This window comes from Phalangium opilio, unplaced genomic scaffold (genome assembly GCF_054372755.1).
Source record: "Phalangium opilio isolate 3A_F unplaced genomic scaffold, DU_Popi_V2 ptg000209l_1, whole genome shotgun sequence".
NCBI classification, from domain to species: domain Eukaryota; kingdom Metazoa; phylum Arthropoda; class Arachnida; order Opiliones; family Phalangiidae; genus Phalangium; species Phalangium opilio.
In genome coordinates this window covers 1,318,728-1,340,596 of record NW_028324217.1, presented here as the reverse complement: position 1 = coordinate 1,340,596, position 21,869 = coordinate 1,318,728, and the positions used below count along the sequence as shown (strand labels likewise).

The following is a 21,869-nucleotide window of genomic DNA, read 5'->3' as shown; positions in this document are numbered from 1 at the left end:
CCCTAGAAACCTTCCATCTTACTTTTGTAAGATTTTCCCGCGAATTTCGACAAATAAATGGTTTTTAGCGGCGAACTACGCTTCTTCTTCTTTCTCTCTCTTCCAAATGGCGCTGATTGTAGGTAGCTAGGGGTTTGAAAACAAAGCGAGGAGGTTTAAGGGGGTGAGAGAGTGAGGTTTGCAACTCCATCTTTTATCAACCACCTTAAAAGAGAGAGAAAAGGCGCTAGGCACCCCGCACCTCAAAGCGCTAGCACGTCGTTTGTATACTACGTTTAAACACTGAATGTTTTCTATCGAAAACCATTAATTTACATCACTTTTATAGACAAATTGCACACAACTACAGTCATTAATAGTACAGGAATAAAATCTTTAAATGTGATTCTGTATTCTTGTTATTCACTCTATGATTTCTATCAATATAAATAAGTGTATTTCAATATATCAATATAAATATAAGTCTATTTCTGATCTGACAACATGGCAGGTCAATTCAGAATTATTAATTTCCTTTTAAACTGATTAATTGGCTTTTAAACCGATTTGATTTTCCCAATTTTATTTTTTTAGGTAAATAAATGATATATGGTTGTCAATCAATGTTAAGAGGGATATTTGTGAGGGGAATTTTGGGTGAAAAAGGGTTGGGGAATTAATTTGGGTGAAAAAGGGTTGGGTAATCTTGGGTGATAAAGGGTTGGGGGAATTTGGGTGATAAAGGGTTGGGGGAATTAATTTGGGTGATAAAGGGTTGGGGAATGACCCTTTGCACCTAAATTCCCTGACCTTTTAGGCACAGCAACAACTAGTGCACTAATGTTTTCACAGTGACAGTAAAATCATTGGTTATCATATTTTAGTAAGGCACCATGCATGGTATCGTACATGAAAACGTGCCCACAAATGTAAATCATACAACGATATTACGATTCGAGTGAAATTAAATAAAGAGATCAAAGAAATATAATTTCTCTAGTTAGCTATAAATTGTTATAGCTAAAGATTTATTAATTGGCAAAGAGAAAGAGAAGGCGAAGGGGTTTCCCGCTAAAATTGAGCAATCCTGTGCAATAGCCACTTCCCTTCGGTCGCATGGCCAGTTCCCGCCGCCATTTTGCTTAGATCAATAAATTTCTTCCCTTAAATAGCTAGTTCCAATTTCTGTCTGTTCCCCTAGCTCCCCTCCCAAACACACACACTTCTCTTTCAGAAGTAGATAAAAACCGACGCTATTAAACCCCTATTTTGATCAATACCCAGGGTCTTCTTCCCAAAAAGGGGTGCAATGGTGCATCCCTTGTGGGGTCAAAAATGAAAATCTAAGAGCTGGTCATAGAAGTTTCGAATCACTCAAACTTCAGATGATTTCCCCTAGAACAAACCATCCACGCATCCCACTCATGTACAATAAATAATTCGGTCCTATAATTACCCTGTCCCTTTTAGGACCACCTTGTACATTTTAATTAAATAACAGTGCACAAGTTTTTAATAACTTATAGTTAATAACTTTCATAGGTACGTTTACGTGTTAATCCATGGATATTTCGGCCCTGAAGCGTGTATAGTAAGCTAGGTTTTTGCAGAGGGCAATTGAGACGTTCCGGAAACCGCTGTCGTTGCCCATGCACTCACTATATTTCCCCCTGAAGCCAATGGTTGAACTTCAGAGTAATGGCAGCTAATGTTATCTTTAGATAGACTCAAAGGCAGCGGATTACATTTCATGATAAAGTATGACAAAGGCGAGAACACGAATACACTGTGACTGTGTTGTCGGACTGTCGGTGCAGTTATAATACGAAGATTTTATTTTCTCTCTCTCTCTCTAGTCTTTATTATATTATAGGACTTGGTTCTTGGTTCCTAAGCCTGTTGGTGCATAACGAGATATGCACGCAATCTTATGGGTCCTAGCTATAGCGTGTGTTTTGTGACGTAATGTTTTTCGTTTATGTTTTCTCTCAAGAAGCTACTACACTCTAAGAAATGGAAGTGTTAAAAAGGTGTCTAAACGGTGTAAACACCGTAAAAACACCCATAAGAGTGTTTTATTACCTTGAGTTTTTAGAGGCCAATTTAAAGTGTAAATTCGGTGTAAAATAACACTATTAAAACACCGTTCGAAATTGAACATGAAAAATTATAATACTGCTGGTTTCTTGAATAAGGTCTTTCATTTATTTTTCATTAATGTTTTAATATTAAAGTCAATACAAACAGTAAAAAATTATTGAAAAACGTACTTGTTAAACCTTTTTTTAAAGATGATATTCATGAAAGAAAACAGCTTTATCCTTTAAATAAAATTAACAAAGAAATTGGTAATCTGGCGGTGTTGTACCTTCATAAAACTATGCTAAACGTGTTAGGCGACACTCTTACAGGTGTTAAGCGATACTCTTAAAAAACGAGACTAGGTTAGGTACTGGCCTCACAGTACTGGCCAAAGTGGGGCACTTGCTTTTGTGACATGTTTTATCATTAATTTGAGAAAAATTAGAGTACTAAATGGATTTTTTTTGTAAAATCTGTAGTGCAAATTAGATTAAACGCGTTTCTGGTGCTCGAAAAACTCTTAGTGAAAAGAGATTATTAAATTTAACAAGAACGTCTATATCTACTGCTTGAATATTATAGCCTCCAAAACTAATTTAATACCCTATGCAATTGTACGAATTGAAAACTTTCTGCCTTTTTCAGAAGTTTATAAACCCGTTTCAATGACTTTATATGCAACAACCCTCGCTTAAAGAGGTATAGTTCTGCATGTGAGAACTTTCCTCCCTATAGGTGATGAAGTTCTCTCAAGATGGAACCCTGCTATGAATATAGCATTGATTGCTAATAATACTGCGGAATGGCGGATAATCAAAATTTGATTAAACAGGAATACCATACTCGATATTTGAGTTATGCCTCATGAGTGGTCAAAATGTAGCTACTATAGTGTTTTTTACGTCAGCGGTTTTGCTTTTAAGTCTAGGAAAAGTACTAGAATTTCTACTATTATCCTACCAAATAATCTCCCACTCTTAAAGGTGTTACGCGACACTCTTAAAGGTGTTACGCGACACTCTGAAAGGTGCTATGCCGCACCCTTTAAGGAGTTGCACAACACTAATATGAGAGTAAAAATTCACTTTCAGTGCGATATAAGAGTTAAAAAGGTGTTAAACTGCACCTCTGTTGCACAATTTTATACTTATCTTTGCCACCAATTGCTCAAATAAGTGTTATTAAACCCTTTCAGGGGTGTAAATGTACACCTGTAACGGTGTCAAATTTGGACCCATATAAAGTACTTATAAAGGTGTTAAATCACACTCCAATTTCTTAGAGTGTATAGTTAATGTTCTAAAACTATACTTCGCCGTTGGGATTAATCGTTTTTGTATTTAAATTTAGGCCTAAACTCTGCATGCTTTTGTAGACTTGTATAGCATCATAAGTTTATAAGTGATATGTTCCGTTCCATAAGTATGAATGGCACTACATATACGAGTTCGTTTCGTAATGCTACTGAGATGGACTTACAGTACTCGAGATAACTAGTTCGAGAAGGAGAACGACGGAATTAAGCGAGTCAATTGAAGTCCTAACTACACTCGGTGGTGGTTAATTAATTTTGCAGCCTGACCAAGTTCCATCTAGGTCCTATTTAGTCTGAACTTACTAAGTTACCCAAATTTGACAGCAGCGCCTCACTCACCAGGCGTATGTCGCTTTACCCTGAATCTATGACCTTCCTACTTCAACGACTTCAAAATTACAAGCACCAGTTTCTAAGTTACCAGAGATGTTAAATCAACATCAAAGCAAAGAAAGGAAGGTATAACCATTAACGTTTTGTTTTAATTAACTTTGTTTTAGGTGCAAGAGCGAGTGAGTTCATTGAGATAATGTTTCAAATATCAATTAAAAACTACGCAAGCTTCCATATTAAAATTCTTTAATGTTTACTTGACTGTATCATGCGCACGAAATATGGTGATTAACGTACTATGTATCGTTATAGAAAATTGAAATATTTTCATTATTAACTTTTCTATTAAATTTAAATCGATTAATTAAGTTGGTGAACTCTGACTTTGAGCAAATAGACTTAGATTGCAGCAGGGAGTTGTAACGGTTAGAAACATTGTCTTAATTGCACTTTGAGCAACAAAGCAAAATTGTGCTTGCTTTTAACCGATAACCATAACACTTACAAACACTAGCTCTTAACGGGTTTCGCAATGCATTACATATAAACTATTAATTTTAACAATACTTGAATTCGTTTATATCCATTAAACCATAAGAGTACGTTTATACAGGGTGTAACAACACCCCACTCACCAGGCATATGTCGCTTTACCCTGAATCTATGATCTCCCTACTTCAATCACTTCAAAATTACAAGCTTCATCCAGTTTCTAAGTTACCATGAAGAGATTAACAAACTTATGGAGCGGAACATATCTTTAATATGAACACTGAACACCCTGTACATGATACAAATTTAAATATATAGCGTGAAACGAGTGCAAAACAAAACCGGGAATGAATATATGTATGTATGTTATGTTCATTATACATGCATGCACTTGACTTCTGGAACATCTTGTATTTCATTACAAGGTAAAAATCGATGCTCACGCTCGACTAAATCATTTGTTGCAACACTCAACTCTCTCTCTTTGAAGAACTATATGTATATGTGTGTATCCAAGCCTTCCTGAATAAATAATGCACAAAATGTTCTATTACTAAAACTCGTGTTTTTACACGACGCCGCGACAATAGAAGCTATAGCGTACAACCCTTAAACTTTTGTATTCCGTGTTCTTAACTATTAAAAGCTGCTGCTTCGAACAAATGTATACCCTATAACTTTATGTTTCATGTTTTATATATATAATTGCGAAACAATATGCATGCACTTACAAGACGACTAAATTGAAAATTCAATAAATAAATTTAAATACAGGGTGTTCAGGAATCAGGATTGAAGTATGGGTATATGAGTGGGATGCGTGGATGGTTTGTTCTATGGGAAATCAACTGAATTTTGAGTGAATCGATGAAATGTTAAATGTAACTTCAATTTATGACCAGCCCTTAGATTTTGATTGAGCCCCCACAAGGGATGCACCATTGCACTCCCTAACCCACAAGTTATCATGCATGAACATTGGAGAAGTGTTTATGATTGGGTGACGCCCACTGTATCTTTTATGGATCACCCTGTATAGAGGCACTTTAATATTTTAGGAATTTGTCGATTTTCTAAGTGCTAAAATATATAAGGGTATATTGGTATTAATTTTAATGCGGATATGTCTAAATGTGTTTCGCAAAATGCACTAGTTTATTTATTTATTTTTATTTATTTATTTATTATTTTGCATAGGGTAGGCCTAGTATTATCCTACTGTTTTTAGTGGTTTTGCTACTACCATTAATCGATTTTCTGCAATTTCACTATTTGAGTAATTATGGACTTTAAACGTTAAGGAGGTAACGGCGCCGATATTCCCCTAAACTCATGTACTGTAATCATAATTAATTCTAATTACTTTGGTCCCCAAAATTAATTTCTTCATTACAGCTAGGTTCTCTTAAATTTGTATTACCGTGAAAACATCGTAAATACTCTATTGCGAAACTGAAAAAATACGTGCAATTCACGATGGTTAAATTCTTCACGCTTTTTGATCCCTAATCGTTTTTTGAGGAACGCTGGCTGACCTCTGTGTTGTCTAAATCATTCCAGACTAACACAAAATAACCCCTTCAACACCGAGGTTGAAATTGTAATTCAATTTAGCTTGGTCTCGGTCTCGGTACTGTTTGTCGGCGGGGTTCGCTTAGCTATAATGAGATTTAAACGGTGTGCCGACTCGAATTTAGTTTAGGAGCACGCCGAGCACTAAGTTAAGTAGCCGTGCAATTTTCCCGGTTCATGGAACGAGAAATTCAATTTAAGTTTTAAATATAGTCGAACGCTCAGACTAAACAAATTACTTGGCTTTTTGCTAGCCTAGCTAGCTGCCCTTCGAGAGTGAATGATGTTGTTGGGAAATTATTCAAGGCGCGTTTCGCTCTGTCGAATTAGAAAACTTGATATAAACGAGATTTTACATCGTTTTTATTTTATTTTTATGTAATTCTTTTTTTCAATTACATAAGCTTCTTTATTTTTATCAATGAAATCTGATTCGAGCGTAAGCGTATGAGCGTGATGCACGTGAGATTTGGGTTTTTCTTAAAATAATAAAAATGTATTTTCACGCGCTCTAAAGAGATTTTCGAATAAAATATATTTATTTCCACGCGCTTTTAAAGATTTTCGAATATAATATATTTATTTTCACGCGCTCTAAAGAGATTTTCGAATAATATTTATTTATTTTCACGCGCTCTAAAGAGATTTTCGAATAAAATATATCTTTATTTTCACGCGCTCTAAAGAGATTTTCGAATAAAATATATTTATTTTCACGCGCTCTAAAGAGATTTTCGAATAAAAAATATTTATTTTCACGCGCTCTAAAGAGATTTTCGAATAAAATATATCTTTATTTTCACGCGCTCTAAAGAGATTTTCGAATAAAATATATTTATTTTCACGCGCTCTAAAGAGATTTTCGAATAAAATATATTTATTTTCACGCGCTCTAAAGAGATTTTCGAATAAAATATATCTTTATTTTCACGCGCTCTAAAGAGATTTTCGAATAAAATATATCTTTATTTTCACGCGCTCTAAAGAGATTTTCGAATAAAATATATTTATTTCCACGCGCTTTTAAAGATTTCCGAATAAAATATATCTTTATTTTCACGCGCTCTAAAGAGATTTTCGAATAAAATATATCTTTATTTTCACGCGCTCTAAAGAGATTTTCGAATAAAATATATTTATTTCCACGCGCTTTTAAAGATTTCCGAATAAAATATATTTATTTTCACGCGCTCTAAAGAGATTTCCGAACAAAAATATATTTATTTTCACGAGCTGTCAACCAATTAAAGACTAAACTTGACTGAATTGGTTTCCATAGTCAAATTATTTCTTCATATAAGATTAGGAAATCGAACAAAGCTATGGGGGGCATAGGGGTCGTTAGCCGAATAATGATACCAAAGCAAATTATAGCTAGCTACACAATCGCTAAATTTAAATCTCTAATTTGCATATTCAAATATACACTAGAACTTGTTTCATTATATGTTTGTCAATCATTATTATTATTATTTTTAATTAAACGGGTGGTATCGTTAAGAATTGGGAAATTAACTTTTCCCATAAACAATATAGTTGTTAAGTGCAATGTTGTTAAAGATAGGCGGAGTGATATTGAATTAAATTTTTTATAGGAGAATAAAGTAGTAAAGGTAACTCGTAGGTGATATTCATTATAGGTTGAAATGAATTGAACGCAATTAGTAATAAAACTAAATACAAATAACATTAGCTTAGCTTAGCTTAGTTTTAATTTTAAGTTTGGGTTATGAATTTGTTTGTTAAATATGTTTAAGTTTTTTGTAGTTAAAGCTAAAAAGGCAAAGGTGGGTTATTAAAAAGGCCTTTACAAAGCTAGAACGTAGCTGCCTTAAATAATATTAGCTGTAAATTAATGAACGCAAATAAGCATTATATTTGTACAACTTGTTAATTTTTCCGAAGGTACTAAGATAATTTTCTTAATTAAATTTCACGATACGTCGTTAACAATGTTACGAAAATACTAAAACCCAGGGGGTCGGATAGTTATTGAAATTATTATAACATGAAACGCAATTAAGTTAAAGAATAGAGTACATATGCAAGTGTTAGACTTTTCGCATAGAGTTTCAATGCATAGTTGCATGGGGCATATGGGAGTGGTAATCTAAGTGTTGGGCTATAAGAGAAAAACGTCGATGATGCAAACAATTAAGATCGTTAAAAGTCTAATTCCTTCTAGACACGCAAAAATTATACGGATATTTATAGCAACACGGGGCCAGTAATGAAAAACCCGTTATATTATATCATATATATTCGTAAGTTCATAAGATATGTTCCATCCATAAGTTTGTTAATCTCTGGTAACTTACAAACTGGAGCTTGTAATTTTGAAGTCGTTGAAGTAGGGAGGTCATAGATTCAGAGTAAAGCGAGGGACATACGCCTGGTGAGTGGGGCGCTGCTGTCAAATTTGGGTAACTTAGTAAGTTCAGACTAAATAGGACCTAGATGGAACTTGGTCCTGTAAAATTAATTAACCACCATGCATGCACCGAGTGTAGTTAGGACTTCAATTGACTCGCTTATTAATTGTCTTTCTCCTTCTCGAACTAGTTATCTCGAGAACTGTTTAAGTATCTCAGTAGCATTACGAACTTGTATATTTTGTGTCATACTTATGGAAGGAAAATATCACTTATAAACTTATGATACTGTATAATGTCACACTGCAGAAGCAAAAAAAAAATCAACTGTGCCGAATTGAAATTATGTAGATATACTTCCGAGGGTTAACGAAAAGAGGTCCCCTGCTACCGCCAAAAACAGCTACTTGAACCCCAAATTAATGAATAAAAAATTATTAGGTACAGGCTGCAGGAATACATACAACTAATAGGAATGATTGTGTAGTCTCCATTTTTACTCAACGTATCCAGGTGCGGATTTTGTTCATAAAAATTAACAAGGGAGCACAATGATTCCTAGTATATGTATGTATTCCCGGATTACATGGTGTTTCCTCGTTTAAACTTAATTACACATGACGCAAATCAAATTTAAATACGAAAATTAATTTATTAAATATTACTTCTCGACGAATTCAAGAGACCATTTTTTAAAGATTCCAATATGTAGTAGGAAAACATCTATAGTAGGATATCACCCAGAATATGTTTATAGAAACGAAATTACTTATATAAAGTCGGCATGCAATTAAATGTTGTTCAAAGGTTAATGATGGAGTTAAATAATTAATTTATATTCAATCTAGCGAATAAGAACGCCTTTAGGTGCTTTCTGTCACGTCATCACGTTTTTAATATAAAGATATTGATTAAAACGTTTGTAATTATGCGCTTACAACCTAAAATTATTATATGATATGAAACGCTAATGAAATTGACCCTTTGTTTACATTTAATCAACTATTCCTTATAGGTCTATATTGTCGCCATGGGATCTTGTTGTAAACATAGTCCTAAATCTAAAGGGTGCATTGCATTGTGGGATACATATATTTAATGACTACAAGAATAATGTATTAATATTTATATGGGCGCTGCAATTCGCCTGCAACTTGTTGTAATCAACGAAAGTGAAAATGCAATGTAACTCTAGAGAATTCATTCATTTAATGAAAGAAACACAAAATGCGGAAATGGTTGTTGTTTTCGTCTCTTCATGAGTCTTTGTGACTTTATTGAATATCACCCAAAAAGTAATTATTATTTCCATGTCATTTCGGGACCTACAGGGATCTTTAAAGGACAACACGCTATACGTGTTGCAAATCAAGCCGCATTCGTTTTTATTAATCTAGAGGCAGGAATACGTAAATTACCCCTACTTGGAATCTTAAACTTCTTTTTTAAATTTTTCTCGGAATTCTGCTTGAACTAAAGGGGAGTGATATTGAAATCGTCACCCCTGGCGTAAGGCCTAATATGTTTGAACTTAGAAGTTAAGTGGGTTTGACACAGTTATAGACTTTCCGCGCCTTTCACTTGCCAATTTCTGGGTCTTTCTGGTTGAAGTAAAGGGGAGTGGTATTGAAATCGTCACCTCTGACGTCACGCCGAATGCGTTTGAACTTAGAACTCACGTGACTTCGAGTCTTCGACGCAGTTTGTGTGCCTTTGACTTGCCATTTTCTGGGTCTTTCTGTTTGAACTAAAGGGGAGTGGTGTTATAATCGTCACCCCTGACGTCACGCCTTACTTAGAAGTCATGTGGCATAGCTCGAGACCTGCGCCGAACCAGATTGTAATCAATTAAGTTCTCTTTGCGTCTTATGAACTAACTAGTAGACGATTGTCCTATAACCAATGAAACGTGAGGAAGGAGGAGCACGTGGTTCAACGTAGCTTTAAGCCCTTCCCCTTCCCTTCAATCAGATATTAGTATATGGAGTTTATGTCTTCTTAAATATTCCAAGTGGAAGATGTTTATGTTTTCCTAATCTAGCCAATATTCTAAATGTAGCATATTTATATATGTTCCGTATTTCAGACTGACCCCGGGGGTGATTTTTAATTTGAACTTCGGCTTACATGGGTAATTATCCTGGACTTTGTTTTTCCTGGACGCTTGTATATATGGTGTCCGAGTCTCAATTACAGATTCGCGTGCGTCGATACTTATCTGTATTGTTTATAATAACACTGCCCATAAAACAATTCAGATTAAATTAATTTCTAACTGGCTCTAGTATGTGTAGTATTATTCTACTACATTACAGTGTTTTCCAACTATACTTAAAATGTTACTCAAACTTAATGGTGAAATTTGTAAATTTCCGTAATGGTAATTTGAAATCAGTCAAAATTTATTTAATGTTTAACTTCACGGTTAATTAGATATTTCAGATGGAATTATTTATAGTATTTTTCCTCCTATAAAATAGAGGTTTTCCAACTACACCTACTATATTAAATGATTGCGAAAATGTCAGGCGTTAAAATAGGTAAAAATTAAAATAATTTTTGTTAAGAACTTTTTCATGCATTTAAGAATTTAAAAAAAAAAAGATTTTAATTTTTCATAGATTAACGTTTTTAGCTTGGTTTTTATCACAATTCATGATTAATAAATTCATCATTGTACGATTGTACAGGTTCGATATGTACAGGTCTATAATATGAATTTCAAATAGTAAAAATGGCTTGCGAACTTAATCGTCGCAAACGCGTGTTGCAAACACCAAAAGCCGTGCAGTTATTCTGTAAAACAACTGTCTGCATGTCTATTTAAACATTTTCAAATCAGTTATAATTCAACATCAAATTCAACGCAAACTTTTAACTATAACCATTTTATGTCTAAAATATAAAAATTCCACAGCTAGTAATATCTGTAATCAAGGTTAAACCAACCTGTATTCCATTCTTATTAATAATAAAGACTATTAAGTTGTCAAACACTTAATGTCAAATAATTTATGTATTAAACAATTTTGTAACTCGAGTACACGCATTTCTTATGATTGATAAATTGAAATATATCGTAGAGAGAGAAAGAGAGAGTAATTTCAGTAGTTGATATATATTAAAAGGTAAGATTACAACCTGAGATTACAGTGATTAATTACGTGAAAAAGTAATACATTAATAAAAAAAGGCATTAGCATTTTATAATGAAAAATTTATAAGCTATATAGAACCGTCTAGCAGACGACACACCCATTTCAAAGAAAAGACCTCCGTAGACGAAACAAACTTAATTACAATATTTGAAAAATAACCAAGGTGATACGGACACCATGATGATTGCTCAATTACAAATACTACAATAATTGTTTTCTTCTAACTTAGAAACTGAAGCTTGTAATTTTGAAGTGATTGAAGTAGGGAGGTCATAGATTCAGGGTAAAGCGAGCGACATACGCCTGGTGAGTGAGGTGGCGCTGCTGTCAAATTTGGGCTTAGTAAGTTCAGACTAAATAGGACCTAGATGGAATGGAACTTGGTCCTAGCTGCACAATTAATTAACCACCACCACCGAGTGTAGTTAGGACTTCAATTGATTCGCTTAATTCCGTCGTTCTCCTTCTCGAACTAGTTATCTCGGGTACTGTAAGTCCATCTCAGTAGCATTACGAACTCGTATAGGTAGCGTTATACTTATAGGGAACATATAACTTATAAACTTATGCAATTATTAAATGAAAATACATTTATGGCAAAAATTAACCATGAACTAAAATTTTTTTTATTGGTTTTAGGGCCGAAGTAGATAATTTGCCATATGAGACCAAGACATAAAAATATGGGGATCTCGTTAGCGAGGATATAAATTTAAAGTTTAATTTATTAGTGGGCTAGGTGTAAATTAAGTTAGCTCGTTAGGGGAATGTAAAGTGGAGGAAAAATAAAAAACAGACACACACAAGCAAAGTTAAAGGAAAGGCACCCTGCAGCGCGCCATTTAATTTATGCAAAAAAATTATTATTCCAGTAATGACCAAGGATAGTTTTTCGGTTAGAGAGAGAACTTAACGAACTGGCTGGCTTGAGACGTTAATTAGTGATAAGTCGCTAACGAGAGACGCGATATATAGCGTTAACTTTGATTCCCTATATATACCCATAATGCAACGCTCGATCCCCATGCAGTTGCAAATGCTATTAAAGATACGTAATTGCTTTTAAAAAAATTGCAGAGGGGTAAGATACTTAAGAGGTCTATGGAATTATATGTATAGGATTTTATAGGGGAGAAAAAATGTGTTGTGGTTTTATAGGAAAATATAGAAATATAAAGGTGATTATAAATTATAATAATAATTTGGATTAAATTAGTTGGAAAAATTAAATGAAAAAAATTAATAAATAACAAATTGGATTTTACTTTGAAAATTCAGAGGAACTTAACTAAATTATAAATTATAATGTATAAATATTTTGAGTGAGCCTTATGAAGAAATTTCAGTGATGTTTAATCAAATGTGATCTCTTTTTTAAAAGAGCTAACTAAATTTGGGATAAATTTGATGCTAAACTATACACGAAAACTTCCCCCAAACTAAGTCGAAAAAAAATATAGGAAATTATAGGACATGCCTTTCACGAAATTATAGCAAAATAATATAGATAATACAGGTTCAAATTCAAAAATATAGGATTTTATAGGAATTATAGGACCACTAGGCTCTAGACCATTTTTCAAAATTTTTGGCTTTCACATACCGTCCTATAAATGAACCGTCTTAACCCTATTACAATTAGAGTGTTGGTAAAGATCCCCTCGATTTACCAATAAGTTCTAATTAAAAATTATAAGCCACGAAGTATTTGGCTTGAAAAAAACATCGTTAATTATCTAAATGCATTCTTTCTAAATTAAGTATCATTTGCTTTTCAGGAAATATGAAGAAGATATGAGATCGTTTAAGAAGCACACCGAAAATTACCCATTAAAGATATATAAGAAAAAAGATACATTTTGGTACCCACACCGTATACGGTTTACGTTGCAATTAAATATCTAATTATATTTATTAATTTTGTTGGGGTAACCCCTTTTTTCAAGTACGGGCAATTACCCGCCTTTATCTCATTAACGTCTACGCTATCTTAAAGCGAGATGCCAATACTCTACAATTATTATTTTATAATTCAAGTATTTAGAAATAATAATAATAATGATGGATATAATTTACAAAATATTTAAGACTAATGTTAGTTAACTATAGTGATTAAACGTTGATGAATCTACCTACAACCGCTAGTACTAATGAAGATTAATTTAATTGATGGTAATTCTTAATTATTGTGGTTTATATGTTTTATGTAGGTATTATATTATTTATTTTATAAATGAAAATAATTTAAAAATTAAAAATAAAAAATTCAAAATAAAGATAAAATTTTGTTTCAGGACAATTAAAGTGTCGTTGAAGTATACACATAAGAAAAACCTCACTGTAAACGTCAATCACGAAATTAAGTACATGTCATTGCCTTAGGTAATAAGTTAACATATACAAACCAATTAAAAAAATATATAAATATAAAATTAAAAAACTTTAATTTTTTTTGATAATTGTATAATTATAATTTTCTCGCTAATGACTTTTTAATTAAGGGAACGGATTGATATATAAATATTATTATAGTTGTTGTATATACGAAACAACCGTAATTAAAAATTATTTAATTTTATATAACATATATTAAATATTTATATTTGCAACATTTGATAAAGAAATAAAAATCAATTTTGTTATCGTAAGAAAATGCAAAATGATTTAGGAGAGCTTTTCATGTATGTTCAGTACCAGAGTCACGAAGTATACCCAAGAAAATTCAATAATACGTACGCCATTCATGTCAAGTTGACGTGGACTAAAGCGTGTTTATGAGTTTCAGATTAACTTTAACCCCTGATAGACGGGGGTGGAATCAAGGTACTCTAACCCTCCCTGATGACGTCTTAGTCAGGGTTCGGACGAAATTTTATAATTTGAAAATCCCTGACTTTAAAAACCAGCTTATCCCTGACCAAATTCAGGTCCCTGACCTATCCAGGTCAAGAAGCGATACCTAGTTTACTAGGGAGAAGATATTTCTAGCTTTATCTCCAGTCCAAAAGACGTATTTCCGGAGTTAATCCGCACCGCCTCTAAATTACAACCAGCAGCCAGCATCTCATTGGTTCTTGAAAACTCGTGCACGTCAGCGTGGCGACGCGAATGAGGTAAAAAATTACTTGTATTTTCCTCCGACTGAGGAGAGTTGGAGAAATAGCCCGGGGGGGCCTCCTTTTACTCCCATCCCCCCTTGTATGCTGGGACTATGGCACGCGCGAATTAATACTTAGCCATCTTATACCTTCTCCCTAATAAACTAGATATCACTTCTTATCCAGGTTCTGTACAAACCCTGAGCCATAATACATATATATATACCCCGTTGCATGCATGCATGCATGCGATGCAATTCGACTTGACTTGCAATGCAAAGCAGCTAGCTGGGCGTTGTAACCCTAGCTACACTTAACAATGGATAAGCTTGGTATAAGGTAAATTATAAAACAATATTAGGTATATAGCTAAGTAAGACATTATTCGGTCATTAAAGCTTGTTTACAAGATTAGGCACTCACTATACGCTAACAGTTTATGGAGTTGAACCCGCACACAAACTAAAACTTAACGAGCTAGACTACCGTAACGACCTATGGCCGGCATGCATTGCGACCAAGAGCGAGAGCGTGCAACAAAATCGCGAACTGAATTCTTAAAACACATGCACGTCTGCAAGAGTCTGAGGTGCACCGGGGCTATAACCTTTAATAGAAAATTAACCAGGTAAGTTTTCCCTTAGCGTTGTATTTGTATTAGCCCTACCTGGTTTCAAAAGTCGGGGACCATAAGTTTATGAGAAATGTTCCATTTATAAGTTTGTAAATTCTGGTAACTTAGAAAGTGGAGCTTGTAATTTTGAAGTCGTTGAAGTAGGACTAGGGAGGTCATAGATTCAGGGTAACGCGACATACGCCTGGTGAGTATGGCGCTGCTGTCAAATTTGGGTAACTTAGTAAGTTCAGACTAAATAGGACCTAGATGGAATGGAACTTGGTCCTGCATGCAAAATTAATTAACCATAACCCTGTGTAGCAGGTAGGACTTCAATTGACTCGCTTAATTCCGTCGTTCTCCTTCTCGAACTAGTTATCTCGAGTACTGTAAGTCCATCTCAGTAGCATTACGAACTCGTATAACTAGTGCCATTCATACTTTATGAAACGGAACATACCACTTATAAACTTATGATAGGAGGGTAATTTTAAAAGATATCATAACATAATATAATATGCGATGAAAATAAAACGATATAGACAATTTTGGAAATGGGTTGTTAAAAAGAATTGAATTGAATAACATGTATAGTACAACTTGTAAAAGAGACTATAAAATAATTTTGATGAGGGCAACAATAAACGTACTCGCAACTATAGGTGGGTGCATCAGTACAAGACTTTGACATAAAATTATATTATATACACCTACATGCATATAAAATCTATTTTCAAATCAAATTTACGCTTGTATGGATGGAACTTACAATAAAAATGAATTACATAAATTTTATTATGTAATTTAGCTGCAACGCCAAACAGAGCGATTTTATTGTAGCCTAGTATTATTCTACCATAAATAGTGCTTTTCCCCCTACATATATATTATATAATCTCATAAGAAAATATACTATATAGTACAGTATAATTTGAATTGTTAATTTATGTTCGTCATAAAAAACATATGATTTTTGTAGAATATTTGAATTAAGTTTTACGTCTAATTTGGCTTGAAATTAATTTCCCAAATAGCTACGACTATATACATACATATATACAGGATATATATAGGTATAGGTAATGTTTCATAGCACGTTTATAAGTAAACATATTCGAGTCTGGGCTCACGTATAGAATATTTTTGTAAGGGACTGTACAAGATATACAATACTATACTATATATATTTATAAAATAAATAAAAAGCTCGTGAGTATAACACGATACCTTGATTAAAATATATACGTCTTTGTACATGTTTTTTATATTTAAGGAGCTTGTTAGCGTTTGGTACACATAAAAACACGTAATTGTTATTTAGGCGTTTGAGGCGGTCACGTTCAGACTAAATCTTGGTGGACTTCTCATAGTTTAATTTGCCTTTCATTGAATTTTATTGATATACTTAGAAGTATATAATACTTCTCTTAAGGAGAGAAGTGTACCACTACCCCTACCACAAAGCCGGTACCGTAATTGTAACATGATTCTTCAATCCCAACCAACATCAGAATTAACATTTATTATAGCAAGGTTAATTGCTAAACCGACTCATGCACATACGCCATGTAAATAGTTAATTCCTCATCATTACTATATCTATTAGCGCTGCTTAACTATCATTGCCAAGGCCCATGCATGCATGCGCTTGTGTGTTAATTAATTTTTGTTACAGCACGTCAATTAAGACAATCAAGGTTTATTGGTTAATTGATTGATTACTGCATTGGGATTTAGTAAATACCAAACACAGTTATAGTAATTCACCCTAGCAAGGTGAGCGATAGTTAAAATATACCCATCTTAATTAACTTTGATGAGCGCGAGAGCAAATTAACAAAAAGGTGTTAGGTGTGAGCCTGTGAAGAATCATTCATGTTACGTAACTAAGGAATATTAAGTTTCGATACAGAGTGGCTTTCACACTTCTTCAGTATTATCCCCTTCTGTTATAGTGTTCGTGTTTAATACTGTGATATTGCATTTGTGCCCAAGTATACTGCATGCAGAATTAATTTTGTTATGGCGTGAATTTTTATCCGAACGAGGCCATGTTAAACAACATAGGCTACGTATAGATTTGATTTGATTTGATTTAATTTGAAATATTGGTTCCCGATGAATTAACCGCAATTTCCGGCAACTTACTGTATTAATAAAGATACGGCGCGGAGGGATACTGTATGATAAACACCGCGGATTAACGAATATTCTTGTTAATTCAAAAATATGGCTTTTTTTTAAAACGTACCGCTTTTAAGCTATAGCTGTATAAATAATTTTTTTTAAAAAAATTTGAATTTCATATAATTTCGCAGCGTGGGCGATATGTTTGTTCTATTCGGAATGAAAAACGCAAAGATGATAATATATATGCGTATAGGTACACTGATATATACGCAATTACATGTATTGCATGCAACGACTAAACTATAATAAATCGTGGAAAAAAATGGTGCAATAAATAATATTCCATTTCAAATATTATCTTGCAGATTTTTCAAAAACAAATGAAAATTGCATAGGTCAACTTTCAATTAACGCCTATTTATTAATAAATACTTAGAGTATTAAAATAAACCATAAATATTGCGGGTCAGAGGTCAATTAAGGTCTATTTGTTAATAAATAGTTAAAATATTAAAATAAACCATAAATATTGCAGGTCAGAGGTCAATTAAGGTGTATTTGTTAATAAATAGTTAAAATATTAAAAGTAACCATAAATATTGCAGGTCAGAGGTCAATTAAGGTCTATTTGTTAATGAATACTTAAAATATTGAAGAAAATAAATAGTTAAAATATTAAATAAAAAACCCACAAATTGCGGTTCAGAGGTCAATTGTATTATATTTATTAATGAATACTTAGAATATAAAAATAGTCTTAATATTGCGGGTCAGAGGTCAAATAAGGTCTATTTATCAATAGATACTTAAAATATTGAAGAAAACCCGAAAAATTGCGGGTCAAACGTGAATTAAGATCTATTTATCAATAAATACTTAAATATAACAAATATAAATGGTACGATTTTCTCGCGGTAAGGCAAAAATGGTGGTATAAAACTTTGAAATACGATATATTGAATCTTTATCTCGTTAAAAAACGTTTTTCATATTTTCACCTGCGTTTTCACACCCAATTTTCACAACTATTCAGTATTCTAAACGCGCTATGTACGTAACGTATTTCAATTAAAACTTTTACTAAACTGGACTCCAATTATCAATATATAATTACACCTAAATATCATTTAACCATTTGACCATCTGCTTGCTAGCTAGCCGTGGCACAAGTCACACGTTACGTATTTAATTGCCAACACCAAATTAAATTGGGCTACTTCCTTCGCTCTCATAACCGAGTGAAAAAACATATCTGGGCGCAGGTGATTAGGCTTAAAAAAGGGCTAATAGGTGTTATACATTCTAAGGAGAGAAACTAAAATAATTCTTGGTGGTGGTGGTGAGATATAATATGGTCTATTGAATAAAGAAAGAAAGTGGTGAAAGTGGAGATGCGTACATAACAGGCAAAAACACCGCACGCTTCAACGAATTCAATTTAAGTTGTCAATGGAGGTGCAACGAAACGCCGCCGGAGTAAATATGGGTACGGATTATTCTAGACGCGCTTAAAGTACTTACTAAAATATTGGAATTAGGGTTAGGTATTCTGTAATTATTTCACACCCTTTAATTTTGTACACGTCATAAATTCTTCAAAGTATTTCTCTAAGAACTCTGTTTGCGTACAGTTCTTGGGAATTTTTTTTACGCGAGCAATTACCCGCCAATTTACGTTAAGGGGTATAATAGAAGGGATAAGACATATAACCCCTTAGCTGGGTTAAGGCGTACAAGATGTTAGCAAGTATTTATCGGTCTTTCGGGGGGTAAATCTAATGACCCTTATCGTTGAACGAACGATCCGTGGAATGTCTAGGGACAAGGGAAGACAGCGTACCATACGAGGTCGCGGGGACGGGATGACCTAACCCTCAGGGGTACATGAGGGTTCGATCTTCGAGAGAGTGTAACAGTGTGAGTGAGGGACAGGGAAAAAACTCGAAGGTGGTTTTTACCTTTCTTATTGTGCGCTCTGACGGCAGCGGCTGCCGCTGATAGAAGTCCTTCAGCTCGAAGTTGATGATGTATTGAGCCTCCGACACTATGTCCGTGCGATCCAACCGATCCTGCGCACGTGGTTACCGTAGCGGCAACCGACGCCGCTATCCCGGCCGCGGAATGTGGTGAAGCCGTGCCGAGAATGCCGTCGATAGTATAGGGTATGCCGGCAGCCGGCGCTCCGTGATGATGAGCCGAACTTTGACGGTAATCGTAGGGGTGAGGCAACGGGACGCTGTACGGAGCAATGGGGGCCGTAAAATGAGCGAACGGTCCCGGGATGGGTCTTCCTAAACGGGCCAGGACGTGGTGATGACCGTGAGACGATGCGAAGGACGTCTCGAGTAATCGCGTATCCATCATCATGCTGCGTCCGTTATGCGTAGTACGGAAAATACCCTTGAGCGAACCGGCCACGGATTCGAACCCGGCGCCGCTCGGATCGGAGGAAGGGGGTTGATTCGGTCCTGCCCGGTTAGCCACCGTAAACGAGTCCCCCTCGATTACGAGGAAGGACCGCGATTTACTCCCTTAAAAATATTAAACAACCCTCCGATGAAATCCGCAAAATATTTGGGTTATTGAAAGCGAAGTTTAAAAACAACCATGACACATCATTTCCTGCCGTTAAAATAAAATTATCAAAGTCACGCGGCGGCGGGCGTTTGTATCTCAAAAATTGGTGTTAAAACAGAACTGTTTTAGAATTCTAATTTCGTCAACCATTCCGTTTCTCGTTGAAAAATAGTTTCCCGCCAAGAATGTCCGGTCAACCGTCAAGGTGATTCGCGCTCGTTGTTGTCAAAGTGGTGTTCGGGATCTACCACCACGCGATACCGTTCCCTTCCGACCGACCGTGATATCAGTTTCTGAAAAATTTGATTTGATGCCGGAGTTGTTTTTTTTTGTTTGTTTTGTTGTTTTTCTTTATATATTTTTATTTCACACACTGCACGCGCGCGCGGGCGCGAAAGAGAAAGCCGTCGAAAAATCTGTTGGCAGACGACGTTAACGAAAGCACGCACCTAGCGCGCGATCCACGCGCACTGTAGTGTCTATTACTCGGGCGGGTTTTTACGCGAACGTTTCTCTGGGAAAGTTTTCTCTCTCTCTCTCTCTCTCTCTCTCTCTCTCTAAAGCGTAACGAAAAGGGCGGGAATCGTTAAGCCTAAAGGCACGGACGGGGGTAGGAAGGAAGGAATAAGCGCGCTCGGCGTCGGTGGCTTAACGCGGGCTTTTCGAGTGTCTCGTGGCTCCGCCTGGCGTTTGATTAGAATCGTCCAATCAGATTGTCCAACGGAGCGCGAGAATACAGCCGCCCTCGTCGACGATCAAAATAGGGGAGGCAAAATTCGAGCTCGTAATCGAATAAAAGGCGTATTTATTTAAAATCCCTTTTTTCGTGTTTTCACGCGAATATAACGCGCGTTTTAAATTTTTTTCCCAGCACCCCCCTGCATTCGCCTCCCCCCTCTCCTCCCGGTACCTTATCCGTTTCTCTAACGCTCATAAAGCGCGTCCCGCTTCCACCTTCGCACCCATGTTCGCGCCATTTCATTCCCAAAAAAGCGCGAAAATCCCTTCGACAATTCGTCGAATAAAATAATATTCAATCATTTTGGAAATGGTGCTTTTAAATCGAGGATTTTTTTATGGTAAAAGGGGCTGGACATTTACCCTGAAGGAATACCTCCGTCTTCGAATACGTTATAAGTCCATTATATATTGGTTCATGGATTTTGTAAAGAAAAACGTTAGAAGTCCATGATATATTGGTCCATGAACAGAATAATTGTAAAGAGCAAAGATGAAATTACGTTTTTGTGGCATATTATTTTACTTCCCCCTCGAGTCTACCTTTGACCTTGATATACCAGATAAATAAATTTCGAAATGATGACTAGATTTACATGAAAGCTGATTATTATATGTTAGTATCGACAAAGCAATCACCCAATCAGTTTTCTGGCAACCCTGAAGGGCATGCGCGGTTAAAGTTAAGCAACGGAGGGGTTGGAAATTTCCTTGCCCCTTTAGTGCAAGCAGACTATCTATACTGCATGATTTAATAATGAGTGTCCGACTCCTTCAATGCCTTTATAGTATAATAAAGGCGACCATGCATGTTTGGTCATTTTGGGAAAAATGTTATCTAATTTATTATTAAAGAATAAAGTCAGAGACTTACGATTTATATTATTATATTGGAGCTCTTTTAATTTATATTCACGATTTATTTTATTTCGTCGTAGTTTATCAAATATTCATGTTATTATTCATGTTTGCGATGCGATTAAAGGTACAGTGTCATCCCAAATATTTCCTCAATTCTCGCTTTCGACGTTCTCGAACTAGCTCGAGTAATTGTAAGTCCCTTGCATTAAAATCGAACTTGTGTAGGTAGTGCCATTCATACTTATGGAAGGAACATATCACTTATAAACTTATGATATAAGATAAATAAATTAATACCCATTCATCGTATACACTGTACCTTCAGCATTGATTGACTTAATTATTATCGTGTAGACTTATCGTCTGCTGGAAATTTCAATTCAAAATGATCGTGTGAATCGATACCAAATCGATTATAGTAATTGTTTTCATTGATTAAAATATGACTTATCGTTGATTTAATTTGGTCAAATTCGAATTCAATCAACATAGTGTATGTATTATGATATACGGTCGCATTCGCATTTGCATTTTAATTAAGTTGAT

The 21,869-nt window shown here is 34.8% G+C and overlaps 1 protein-coding gene across 1 annotated transcript in view; it reads right to left on the bottom strand.

The window, feature by feature from the left end:
- LOC149618219 (uncharacterized) overlaps window positions 1-20,247 on the bottom strand; it is a 93,764-nt gene extending 73,517 nt beyond the window's left edge. Inside the window, exon 1 of the mRNA XM_089855384.1 lies at window positions 19,106-20,247. Coding sequence (XP_089711510.1) covers window positions 19,106-19,514 — 409 coding nt within the window. The 5' untranslated portion in view covers window positions 19,515-20,247. The remainder of the gene's footprint in view (window positions 1-19,105) is intronic.
- Between the last annotated feature and the right edge of the window lie 1,622 nt (window positions 20,248-21,869).